The sequence below is a fragment of the Wyeomyia smithii genome, chromosome 3 (genome assembly GCF_029784165.1).
Source record: "Wyeomyia smithii strain HCP4-BCI-WySm-NY-G18 chromosome 3, ASM2978416v1, whole genome shotgun sequence".
In the NCBI taxonomy this organism is placed as follows: Eukaryota; Metazoa; Arthropoda; class Insecta; order Diptera; family Culicidae; genus Wyeomyia; species Wyeomyia smithii.
In genome coordinates this window covers 83,924,364-83,937,926 of record NC_073696.1, presented here as the reverse complement: position 1 = coordinate 83,937,926, position 13,563 = coordinate 83,924,364, and the positions used below count along the sequence as shown (strand labels likewise).

The 13,563-nt window shown below is 40.4% G+C and overlaps 1 protein-coding gene across 1 annotated transcript; it reads right to left on the bottom strand.

Moving 5' to 3' along the window:
• Window positions 1-1,447: 1,447 nt before the first annotated feature.
• On the bottom strand, window positions 1,448-2,812 carry LOC129729483 (m-AAA protease-interacting protein 1, mitochondrial). Its single transcript, XM_055688089.1, has 4 exons — window positions 2,164-2,812; window positions 1,939-2,103; window positions 1,740-1,870; window positions 1,448-1,680 (listed from the first exon to the last, which is right to left on the bottom strand). Exons 1-4 carry the CDS (start codon window positions 2,551-2,553, stop codon window positions 1,545-1,547), a joined length of 822 nt encoding a protein of 273 aa, XP_055544064.1. The 5' UTR covers window positions 2,554-2,812; the 3' UTR covers window positions 1,448-1,544.
• Between the last annotated feature and the right edge of the window lie 10,751 nt (window positions 2,813-13,563).

The window sequence follows — 13,563 nt, the reverse complement described above, 5'->3', positions numbered from 1 at the left end:
TGCCTCTATCCGTGAATGATACTCAGCTTGCTGAACCAAATACGTGTGCAAATTTTCATTTAAACCGAAAACGACAGATTAGAATTATGCATTTTGGCTGGAAATGACCCAATAACACTGTAATTTATTTTCCATTTCACATGATAAGACATCTCGTTAGAACTGGGCTCTACTAGTATACTGAAAACAAGAGTTCATGTAAGGTCTTCCACACGAGCTGTGTACTATGAACATGTCACATAATCTACGAATGGCAGAACAACGATAAGAAACTGCCCATAACCGCCGAGTAGCGCTTCCTAAATGTACTTCTTCATATAAAATGAGCCATTCATCGTTTCGACCTACCTAATACCTGCTATACAAATTAGAGCAAAGTTATCAGCATGACACATTGCAACCAATTGAAGAATCCCAATAACGGATCTCCAAGTTTCTTTTACACAATCTAGAAAAGTATCATATAACCTTTGGGATTCAGGTTCCGTGTCTGATATGGAATTGCAAGTTTCCATTTAGGTTAAACTGAGGTGAATCATGCACATCGCAGTAGTGTAAATGTCCTGAATTTTCTTGTCCAGGTTATAGTTTTGCCGACACTTTTCAAATGGTCAAGAGTGGGATAGTAAGAGGTCCCGTAATTTGCAACGAGAAAAATAGAAGCAATTTTTTGCAACTATATGTCATATCATCCTTGATCAAATGAGATGAAGAGTGATATGAAATTGTTAGTAAGAGAGGAAAATATACATAACATATGAATTTTGGTTTATACAAAGTATAAACAGAGTTTAAAACAAAGTATAAAATTCAGCCTTTAAAATTTGCTCGAATCGACTTGTTCATGCAAAAGCCAAATATGTCTTTTGAAGTTTTCAAAAAGCCTCGAAAATAGTAGGTACACCGCTTAAATGGTTCACTTTTTGTTTGTTATCCTTAAAACTTTGAGACACCTTAATTTGAAATCTGCTTGCAATGATTTGATGCTTTGAATATTCGATTATAATCACATATAATGTCGATAATATTGTTAAAAAATATTTCAGCAGTTTGTTCATTAAAAGTTTTTGGTATAGTTGAAGATTAACCGCAGCTCAGATGGGTCCCATTAACGTAATTTCAGAATGTAACAGCCTCAAATTTGTCGGTGTTTTCCATTGCCTAACTTTCGGCTGTTTAAATGAAAAACGGTGTTTTAACTTGATAGATCTGAAAAGGCATCATGTAGGTACTTAGCGTAATGTGGGGTTAACAGGCAGTAGAATGATCTAGGATCTTTTACATATGTAATAAATCTTTTCCAATGTGAGATTTTTTCTGTAATATTCCACTCACTACTAGATCCTTTTTTAAATTTCTTTATTGAGGTGGTTTTCAGCTATAGGCTGGTCCGCCACCGTAATAATCGATCATTGAATATATGTAAAGGACAAACTGTAAAAATTACCTTTTAATAGTTTCGATTTTTTATTTGCATAATATACACGGTAGCACACACTAGCGATCAACATCGGTTTACATCACCAATCGGCGCTGGTGGGTTGTTATTCATCCACAAAATCGCTTGGTTTAAAGTGATTAACCACGTTCACTGTCCAGTCTGAATCAACACCTTTCGTAAATTCCTTGATAAACCGATAGTTGCAGATACTAATTTTGTCTCGGAATTCAGGCATTACACTGAGAAACAGTAACAAGTTGAACAATCAGTAAATTCATACAAATATAAGTTTACGAACCCAATGTTGAGCGGAATCGGTTCACCTCTTTCAACCATTCCTTTTAAACCTTTAAGCACGTGAAACACCATTGTTATCTCAACAAACCGTTTCTGGCTATCCTGATCTTCCTCGTCAAACATAACGCCTACCTGATAAATAACACATTGGTAAAATGTTCGAATACGATGAGTGAAAGTTCATATTTCCTTGCATTTACCTGGTAGGGAAATGAAAAGTAGATGTCCTCTTTGTCCACCATCAGATCATAACGCTGTGCAACGGACATTTTGCCAACCGAACTTTTCAAATCATTTATAACTGGTCGTTCAACCAAGCCTTCCAGATTTTTAAGTTCTCCACCCGCCAATGAAGCAGAGACAATCTTAGGACAGAAAAGATTATTATTAGCTAACACATTATACTTCTTAATCAAACAGCTAACTTGCAACGCCTGTTTGGCACCACGAATGAAATCCGGAAGATTGAAGTCCCGGTCAAAGTAGGGTCTGATAATGAAGTGCACCATGATCCAGTTCTTGACCGATTTTACCACTGAAGGCCACACTAATTCCGGGAAGTCCATCAACTTTGGTAAGCTGCGTGGTTTATTCGGTGGGATGTCATCTTGGCTGACACTTGAGTAGTTTCGCCGGTTGTTGCAGCCGCTGAATTTAGCGAATGGAGGTAACCGTTCATTCAGTAGTCTCAAGTCTGCAACTGGCTTGCTGTCATAGGACACCGATCGTAACAGTTCTGGTGTTGTGTTACTAGCAAAACCATGCACGAATCGCGAAATTTGTAGTACTTTTTGTGTGCGATGATAAGAGAACATCGTAATTTGTTTCACGAAATGTCGAGCTGTTGGCGACCTCCAAACTTCCGAAGATACGATTGAAATCAAAACATAACAATTTAATTCCCAGAGTCGTGATGATATATGAACAAGTTGAAACTTTATTATATTATTAGATTGGCTGGAATCTACAAAGAAATTTTTTATATTATATAATTCATAAGTAACTAAATAAAAATTTGACAAATTAAAATACAAATATTCAGAATTTTATGCAATAGTGTTTTTTTAAGTCGAATTTAACATCTAGCTAGTGTTAACATTTATCCCAAAATTTCGAATTGCATTGCAAAGGAACACCTCATAGTATATCATCGTGAAAGCAGTCGCGCACAAAAATGACATTTTGAAGAAGGAATATCAAGCTTGTAAACAAGTTATCTAGATGAGTTGCACACAAGTTGCTCAACAAATCTAACGTGAATCCACTAAAGGACATAAGTGTTTCAATTGATAGAAAAAACGATATGGGTATTAGACTGGGACACAGTTGTATGGGAAAAAAGCGTTGGTGTAATTTTTTCGCTCCAATGCACTTTTCGTGTTCCTTATGGGTCCTGTAACAACTGTGTAACTTTTCAGATCGATCGGTGGAACCCCTGATTTGCGCCCGATTTTTAAAGTTTCCATACGATTTTATATGAGAAAATCCACTTTTTCAAAACTTATCCTCTAGAAATTTCCAGTTGGCTCCTAAAAATATACCAATACATGATATTTGTAGAAAATTTTCCTGGGAATAATTCTTCTGAAGACTGTAAGGCGCTACAAAGTTTGTAGAAAAAGTTATTCACCTTAAACTGATCGAATGTCTGACGAACGGCTCAACATTGAATTTTTCCAGCAACACTGCTGCAGCATGCTGCTGTTGCAAACTCAACAACGTGATGAGAAACAGTTTCGCGTAGAATTAAGCTTGAAAGCGTGATTTTTCGCTCATAGTATCTTCGGAGAAAATGCTTAGAATATCAATCCCTATATTTTGATAGTATTCGTTGTGTGATTCATACCCCTAAAAGTGAGAAATCAGCTTTCTAAACACCCCTACGTAGTGAAAAACATTTTCGTGTGGGATTAAGCTTGAAGGTATGATATTTTGCTCACGTTATTCTCATTATCGGAGAGCTTGCTTAAAATATTAATTATTAAGTTTTAATGTAGATTGATTACTCCCCCTAAAAGAGGGAAGTAAACTTTCTTCAGAAACAAGTTTAAAACATATAAGGGGCTATCCAAATACCACGTGGACAGATTTTTAACGATTGTAACCCCCCCCCCTCCCCCTCCGTAGACAACTGTCCATATAAATTCTAAAAAAAATATATGGACCGTGGACATTAGCCAACCCCCCCCCCCCAAAAGCTTTCCACGTGGTATGTGGATGGCCCCTAATGAGTGTTAAACTGATTTTTGTCCAGCTGCTAAAACCATAGCATTGCAAACAAAACATCTATTTATAAATATTTTCCCCAACTAGTGGCACTAAAAAGGTCTATTGATCTAAGCTCTGGTCACAGTAATGAGTCCACACAGAAAAAAAATTTTAAGCGGCAGTGTTGCCAGATATGTTCTTTTTGCATTTGAAAAATTTAATTTAGTAAATTCCTGAGTTTAAGATGTTTGATTTAGAGTTGATAGAAAAAAAATTCTGGGTATTCGAGCAACTGGCAACATTTCTGATCAAAATTAATTGACTTAACTTTCTGAATACCTTGGCCAATATCCATTAAATTACATCATCAAGCATGTCCATAATAAAAAAAAGTTCCATGGCGACATCCATAAATTACGTAACACAAAAAACCCAATTTTTGGACTCCCACTCCCCATATGTTAAGAAACGTAACGCCAACTCCTACCCTCCCAGAAAATTACGTAACGCTGTAGAAGAATTTGCCTGGTAAAAATGCTCGTTTCTGAAGAGTCTCTCCAGAGTTTCCGTGTTACGTAACGCTGATCTTGCCTCCCCCTTCCCCTATGTAACAAATCGTAACGCTCAAGGATACCCCTCTCCCCCCTATGAGCGTTTCGTAATTTATGGATGCCGCCCAAAGATAGTAGCAAAATTGGAATATGTGTGTGTGTATGTATGTATGTAACGCTCTCCCAATCTCACTCGGTTTTCTCAGAGATGGCTGAACCGATTTCCATGGAATTGATTGCAAATGGAAGGTCTAGTTGCCCCATAAGACCCTATTGAATTTTATTGTAATCAGAATTTTAGTTTCTAGGTTATGTATCAAAATGTAAAAATCACAAAATTTAATTATCTCAGAAACTACACAACCGATTTGAACAAAATTGATATCAAAAGAACGGGCTTGTTTTTTTAACCATTCGTAAAATAATTTTATAATGATTGGACATGTAGTTCAAAAGTTATGCAAAGAAACGTGTTTCAAAAACTGTTTAAACTCACTCATTTTTCTCAGAGATGGCTGGACCGATTTTCACAAAATTAGTGTCTTGTTGCCTCATAAAACCCCATTGAATTTTATTGTTATTTGGCTTTAACTTTGTCCGTTATGTATAATAATGTGAAATCAAGCTATAATGAGAAACATATTTCTATTCACCCACTTTTCTCAGAGTGGATAGACCGATTTTTACGAAATAAGTTGCAATAGAAAGACCAAGTTGCCTGATAAGACCCTATTGAATTTTATAATAATCGGACTGTAACTTTGTCTGTCATGTATCAAAATGTAAAAGTTATGAAACTCCGTTATCTCCGAAACTACACAACCGATTTGAATAAAATAGGTATCAAATGAACGGACTATCTTCAAAACCCATAACTAACGAATTTTATGATGATTGAACACGTAATTCAGAGGTTATGAATGAATAAATTCATTCGTTTTGCCAAAGATGGCTGGACTGATTTCAACAATCTTAGTTTTAAATCAAAGGTTTAGTTGCTTTATTGGTACCCATTTCATTTAACTATAACACTGGTTGACAAAATCGAAAAAAATGCTGCTCTAAAGCTCACAATAGTTGTCAGAGAAAGAAAAAATTCACAGGAATGGTTAAAAAAGCTATAATTTTTCATTTTTTTCTCAGTTTGAACTTTGGGGCCACACTTGTGTTGACCAGTGTAATCGGACTTTTATTTTAACCATTATGTGTTAAATTGTGGTTGGCAAATGGCTGGACACGTGTAACTTGAGACCCTAATGTGGCCATTCACCTCTGTCCAGCAACTCCTATCCCAACCTCCACGTGGTGCCGACCGGAATACGAGTAACCGCAGCGAAGATCGGGTAACCAACCCCGGTGGAAACTATGGTCGTATGCTGACTGGGAAGGGGGTCATACGCGGCTGTATCCCCATAGGGGCGGCGTACAACAGCGTCTGACCCGGAGCGGGCGGCTGAATTATGGAATGCTGTATCCCGCCAGCTACACCTAAGATGGCAGCCCCATCAGCAGGATGTAGGTATCGCGACCCTGGTAAGGTAGCATACCGAAACCTTTCATTAACCACGAACAACGATTTTAGAAATACGGAACGGATCAATCGGCAAAGACCTAGGCTACGAACACGGAAAAAGATTAAGGCAAACGATTGGAAATTGGGTACTTTGAACGTCAGATCTCTCAATAAACCGGCGCGGGCTGGCTTGCTTGCTCGAGAACTACAGCGGCAGGGAGTCGAAATCGCAGCGATTCAGGAGGTTCGGTGGCCAAATTCCGGAGAAAGGGAATTCCGTGCAGTAGACCCTATTGCACGCACTTCTTTCAAGTACCACATCTACTACAGTGGCGGCAAAGCAGCGGAACGGGGCGTCGGTTTCGTAGTGCTGGGAAATCAGAAAACAAGAGATATCCGGTGGAGGCCCGTAGATGACCGTATATGCGTGTTGAGGATTAAGGGCAAATTCTTCAACTACAGTTCAATCAACACCTACGCACCGACAAACGACAAATCCGATGAAGTCAAAGATGAGTTTTATGACAAGCTTGAGTGAATCTATGACGAGTGCCCAAAACACGACGTAAAAGTCGTCATCGGAGACGCAAACGCACAGGTTGGGAGGGAGGAATTCTTCCGTTCGCTCATTGGAAGGCATAGCCTCCACTCGTCAACCAATGAAAACGGCCTGAGGCTGATAAACTTTGCCGCGGCCAGGGGAATCGCCATATGTAGCCTGCTCCCAGATCGATCACGTACTGATTGACGGTCGGCACTTTTCGGATGTTATTGATGTTAGGTCTTTTCGGGGACCAAACATTGACTCTGACCATTATCTCGTCGTTTGTAAGATCCGCGCACGGTTGTCGAACGTGCTGAAATCTCTCACAGAGAGGACGACGCGTTTCAACATTCAGCGGTTGAAAGCTGAAGGCGTGGCAGCAGAATACGCCAGAGAGCTGGATCAACGGATCGCAGAAGAGCAGGAGGAAGGAGTGGAAGACATAAATGGGCTGTGGAGCAGTATTCACGGCGCCACCGAAACGACTGCGAGAGAGGTGGTAGGTACGACACGTGGAAGACAGCCTAACGGCTGGTTCGATGCCGAGTGCCAGAGAGCGACAGATAAGAAGAACCGTGCCAGGAGCCGCATGCTCACTGCGGCTACGCGTCAGAACAGAGAGAGTTACAGGGTGGCTAGAGCTGCCGAAAATAGAACACACCGTCGGAAGAAGCGCGAGTACGAGGAGCAGGTGCTCGCCAGCGCAGAGGACAGCTATGCTCAAAACGACGTGCGGAGATTCTATAGAACTGTCAACAGAGTCAGAAGCAGGAATTTCTTTGTGCCGGTCATGTGTAATGACAAGGACGGCAACCTGCTTACTGATAAACCGACGGTTGCAGCCAGGCGGAAGGAGCATTTTCAGGCGCTATTGAACGGTGAGGAGCCGGATGAGCAGAGCAGGAACAGGATGACGATTATAAGTGACGAACGCAATTCACAGTTTTTATAAATAGCGATATTTTCGCTTCTCTACAAAATTTAGCGAATTAGTGATTGGCCTTTGAAGGCCGAAATTTTAGCGACGCTAACAGTGTACACTAAAGTCGCTTTTTACGCGGGGGATACGTGCCACGTAAAAAAAACGCGTAAACCCCGGAATCTGCGTAAAAAAAACCGCTTAAATTCCGGGATCCGCGTAAATAAAACCGCGTAAATTCCGGAATCCGCGTAAAAAACCGCGTAAATTCCGGAATACGCGTAAAAAGTGACCTTAGTGTAGCTAACTAGCTCAAAAATTAGCGAAATCGCATTTGCGGTGCGTTGATATTAATTCGACAGAAAGTGTATGGGCAAACTGTTTAACCTAATACATTTTTGTTAACGCGATGCAATTAATACCGTTATGCCTCCTAAAAGAATAAAGCTTAACTCGCAGCTCCTGCTCTTCCTGTTGTTAGCCAAATTCAAGATATCCCTCAGCCATTGCATGTCTTCTCGGTTAAATTCGATTGCTTTCAAGCTATGAATCCGAATATCTGTACTCATCCGGCATCCGAAAATTCCCCTCTCGATCATTCTTTGACAGAGAGCGTAATTTTATTTTGATTGAATTACCTCAAATGTTACATTCTTTGTGCTTTCCTTCGCCATCATTGCCACATGCCTTCCTGCCTCCCATTCAGAGAAATGGCGAATTTCACTACTGTTGGCTGAACTGAAGCGTCAAGTTGTCACGCTCTTTTCCGACATACCGACGGGTTCGAGCTTAGTGTTCCAGTGCTGCTGCTGCTGCTACTGGCCAGGCAATTCCGGGAGACGATGCTGATGCTGCATCATGTACGACGCCGGCAATGACGACGATGGCACAAATCTTGTCAACTCTAGCAAACTCTCCTAATCCCTTCCAACCCCATTCACCAGGAGGCGGCCTCCTTCAACCCGGGAAACTTTGAACTCGCAACAAATCAAATCAAAATAAATCAAATCATCGCAGTGCGAAACGAGCATTACGGAAATCGCTTCGCTCGCAAACCTCGCACAAAGAATACCCGTTCCACGTGGCTTTCGAAGGAATGATGGAAAACTTTGTGCTTCACTTTTGTCACCGAACACGTATAGGAAAATTTGTCGCATTCTATCATGAAAAGTTTCATTTGTCAATTTAGCAAAGTTTACCATCTCTGGAAACGGGATACTGCAAATTGCGCTTGTATGTGTGTGTTTTGAATATACGAACTTTAAATTACAACTTAAGGGGTTATATACCTTTTTGGTCGAGAAAAATTAGGGAAGTTTGAATTTATTTTTAAGTGCATAGCACCATTTTCATTGCATAAAAGTAGTATTTTTCTGAAAGTACAGTTCATCAACAACAAGAAAATTCGTTTGATTTTGAGATATACCAATTATTACTGGAGTAATGGCCGTTTCCCCGAAACGCTATTTTTTGCAGAGGCTTGCGGCGATAAAGACTCAGCGGATCAACCGAAATAAAAAAAATCATATTATTTCATTAGTTTGAAAGTGTGCCGGGTTCTTGAACGATCGCTTTTATGAGTATTTTGTTTTCAGTGGAAACAGGAACGTTTTTCCCAAAAAATGCACGTTTTGAGCGCAAAAAATTGCACTAAAAAAATTTTTGCGGCAAAATGTAACTGTATGTTTCAAAAAGCGATCGTTCGAGGACCGGCGAATTTTATAACGGATATTTAAAAAAAAAAGATGAAGGAAATCGGCTCAGTAGTTTTCCCGCAATTAGGATCACGGCAAAGTCATTTTCCGGAAAAAACTATTTCGAGATAATCGCGTGTAAAGTTTAGCTTATGCGGCCGCGGCGAGGCGCGTTGTAAATCGCTCTAACTTTCTTCCTATTGCTCAGATCTTTATGAAAATTTGTGAAAATGTTATCAAGATGTTGTATTTGAAGATAATGTAATAAATTTTTTTCCGGTTTTTCTACTATTTGATACAAAACAGACCTTCGTATTTCATTAACCAAACTAGTTTTGAAATGGGTACTAATGTAAATGAAATAAAATTAAAAATAAATCGCAAAGGGAATGAAATATTGATCAAAAATGTTACGATAGCTGAAAACAGAAGGAAGTGACTCGATAACTAGAAAACAAAAGAAAGTGACCAAGTTCAGCAGTAAGCGGTTGTGATAACCAATGCTATATAAACATGTTTATCCTACTTGCGATAACACTGCAAGTTATCGTTTACTAAGCCGACGTATGTCTAACAGCATATCGGTGCGGCTGCTGACTAGAGCACGCGTACATTCTGCGCCCACCTTGCTCACGTTTTGCGTGCGCGTTTTTTACGATCCGTCGATCCCGAACCAATAGGACGGACGTGAATCTATGGATTCGATTCACGTGAAGGGTGAAACCACCGGCGGTTACCCGCGTGTGCCCAAGCCCCGCAATGTGCGACCAATGTTTGCCAATTGGTTTTGTTTGTGCACATCAGCAACAGTGGTAACGGTAGGGATGTTCGGTTTGTATGATCCAAAAGCTAATAGGGACATTTCTAGAATTCAAGCACATCCCTAGCGGGCAACTCACGCGCACGCCTACCGTCCGTATGTACCTCTCTGAACCACACAAATCGTCACGCTTCCGTGCAAATTGTGATGGGTATAATAAAATCAGACTTTTAATGCTCATAATAGCGTAAATAGAATATAGAAATGATTTGCGATGAAAAGGACGCTACTGCTGGCAGAGCTGATTACTGAGGCGGCTTCGGCACGAGCTCGGGTGGGCGGCAAAAATGCGGCCCACTCTGATGGAAAGCTGATGGACAATAATATTCGCGTCAAAAACAGGCGCACGGATTTATGAAACTTATTTCACATTTCAGCAGCAATTTATTTGCTTTCCCACTGAATACAGGACACGGAACAAAACAGGTATGACTTCAATATGCTTGTCTGACGATGCCATTTCGCATGGTTGAATGTATATTTGCCAAGTGCAGCTCGCTCGGGATGGTGTGTAACATTATTGAGATTTATTCCTATAGCTAGCGTTCCATGAGCGGATTTTGGAGAGCTGTTTGTTAATTTTACTGAAATACTTGTTAATTCTGGGAAATATTTTAGATTCGGATGAATACTCACGTTTTGATTCATTTAATTATTTGTAGCGGTGCTTTTTGGGCGAGATTACTTACTCATTGTCTAATTCATCTGAATAAAATTAGTGCTTACACTGTTTTTTTGTAATTTTTATTCCATATGCATTATCTTTTCAAATGACGATGATTAATATTGCAAGAAATATTGGTCGTTGCACCATTGAAATTTAAAAGAATTGTGCAACTCTAAGTTACTTACATGTTGCATTATCGTTCGAAGTTTTCTGCTTTCTGGTTGTAATAGTAATGGAATCGACTAAAAGGTTCGAAAATTTTAGTTTTCTAAACGCAGTTTGTAAAAATTATGACTTTTGGAACCACCCTCTAGATAGTCTACTGTCCAAGAGACCCGTTGCATACGGTGAACTGCCAAAAGTAAACACAGAACTCGATAAGTTCTAGAAAAACAGTATCATTAAAATTTTCAGATTAGGCAGCTTTGATAGTCGTCCTACGTAAATCAGATTGTGTATCAGTTCATGTGTATGGAGATTATTCGATGAGGCTGAACAACGCTCTGGAATGTAACCAGAATCCTCTTCCAAACCCAGATGATATATGGGCTGAATCACGTTATTTTACGCATCTCGATTTGGGATTTGAACTCATGTTATTAAAAACATCTCCAAAACCAGAAAAAACGAGCTTGTTTTCGAAATGCGGTTGTATTACTGATGAAAAACAACTTCAAACACAATATAATAACACAAGTTTTCAATTGCGCTTGTAGTACACTTATATGACTACTTTCGTTGTTACTTATTTTCTAACATGTTTTGTGTGTTACTTGGGGAGCTGTGTAGCCGCAAGGTAACAGAGTCCGCTTTGTCCAGCGGATGGTCGTGGGCTCGAATCTTAGTAGAACCAGGCCATTCGATGTCAAAAAGGACTTTAAGTATGAGTTTATTCTCACCCCCACTACTTATTCTTCCTTTACGCTGAATTCTATAATACCTTTGCGTGACTTCCTCTTAACAAAAAATAAGTCCCTCTTATCAATAAAACTGGCCAGAAGGACGCACGGACGAAACTTCTCCAGGAAATTATAATTGGCGATATTTGGCAGGAGGAAGGAGGCTCGGTATAGAAGTACATTACACACAAGCACTGATCAAAAATAATAATAAGCATGCCACTTCTCAATAGCGGTATTGCTAAAAATAGAAGTGCGGGATACAGCAGACACCCGGGCATATCTCGCATTTGTATGGGATCGATCCAGAGATGCCAGTCTTCTTGATATGATGTTTTTGATTTAGTACTATTACTATAGCAGGGTACTATAGCAGGGTACTATAGCAGGGTTCTCGCACTTTGTCTATCTCTAAGTGCTCGTACATCACACCACTCGGTAAGTTCTCGTGAGATTCCTGCTGTTTTCCTGATTGTGTTCTGGATTTTGCATTTCTTCACCCAGCAGAAGACCGGGGCTTTTCTGGGTTCTGACTATGTCAAACAAATGACGGAACCTTGCAGGTAAACGGGAGAACGGGGTTACTGTGGCATCCGCCTCACTTCAATATGATGTCTTGCTGGCCTCTAGGTAAGCCATATTCTCAAAACTCTCACTTTATAAATCTAGGCCGTTATCTATGTTCGTGGAATTCTCGCTCTTGATCAGTCATCGTCCGTCATCGGTAGACTCCTATTATTCGAATGGATGGTCTCTTCAGCTGTTGTGAAAAGCATTATTATGATCATTTCACGCATTTAGTTTCATCTCTGAGGCTTCACTTAACATTATACCTTTTTTTTCATCTCTCGCAGATGCCGGAAATAGTTCCATCCTAGCATTCTCATATGCTTCTGGCGCAAATTGTTTCACCTACTACTTTGGCACTATTATTTGTCGCTCAACGTGAGGGTTCACGTTAAAGAAGAAATCCTACTCGATGAAGTTTAATCTCCAATGGCACGTGCTAATCTCTTATGGCACTTGCTAATCTCGTTGTCCTTGTTTCTTTCTTATGCAACTGGTTCTGGATCCAACAGAGGCTGGTAAACAGCTGGATTTTACGTACCATCGGTGCCAAGTGCACCTACAGCAAAAACATAGACCCCGCACGTGGTCCTTAACCTCTTATCTAGCCGTTCCTATTCTAACCTCCGCGCGGTGCCAACCCCAGTGGGAACTCGGTCGTATTCTGCAGAGAAGGAGGGCTCTTTTGAGTTTCTATGCGTCTGTCCTCCATGTTAGCAGCGGTTCAAAACGGCGTCTGTATTCCAGGTGAGGGGTGGCCGATCACCGTTATCGTGCCAATGTAGGACTCTAAACAGTGTTGTGTACGATGGCCTTCCGGCGAGACAGGCAATTGGTGCGCTGGCCAAGCCGCCACCGTAAAACACTCACATGTAATAACGAGGAACTAAGAAATTCGGACTGGAATAATCGTCACAGACCACGACGAAAACGGACTAACGGTTGGAAGCTCGGGACGTGAAACTGCTAATCTCTTAATTTCCAAGGGAGCACACGAGTGCCCTCCTAAATGTATTGAAATCCCGTAGGTTCGACGCATCGCTGCAGAAGGTGCGCTGGAAGGGCTCAATGGTACGTACGTTCCGGGATGATCACAGAGCCGAAGCTACTCCGTTTCGCGTGGGGGGCAGAGAATTTTTATTTAATAAAACGTTTTTTTGTGGATTAAGCAACGGAGTTCTCGGGTACTCACAAATTAAAATTCTTATACCGTTTGCAGTTTTCGTCCCATTTCGATTGTTTTAGCACCTAAAGGTTCAGAAGCTCATTTATTTTCAAATAAGCGTTAGGGGTGTCCCGTAAGAATTTTCTTATTCCCGAAAATCCGATTTTCCGGGTTTATATTCCCGGAATTACCCGGAAATAAAGCAGGGATATAAACTTCATCATTTCTGTCTTAAAGTGGCGAGCCAGCTTGTGGTTGAAAACCTCCTTACTTAAGAA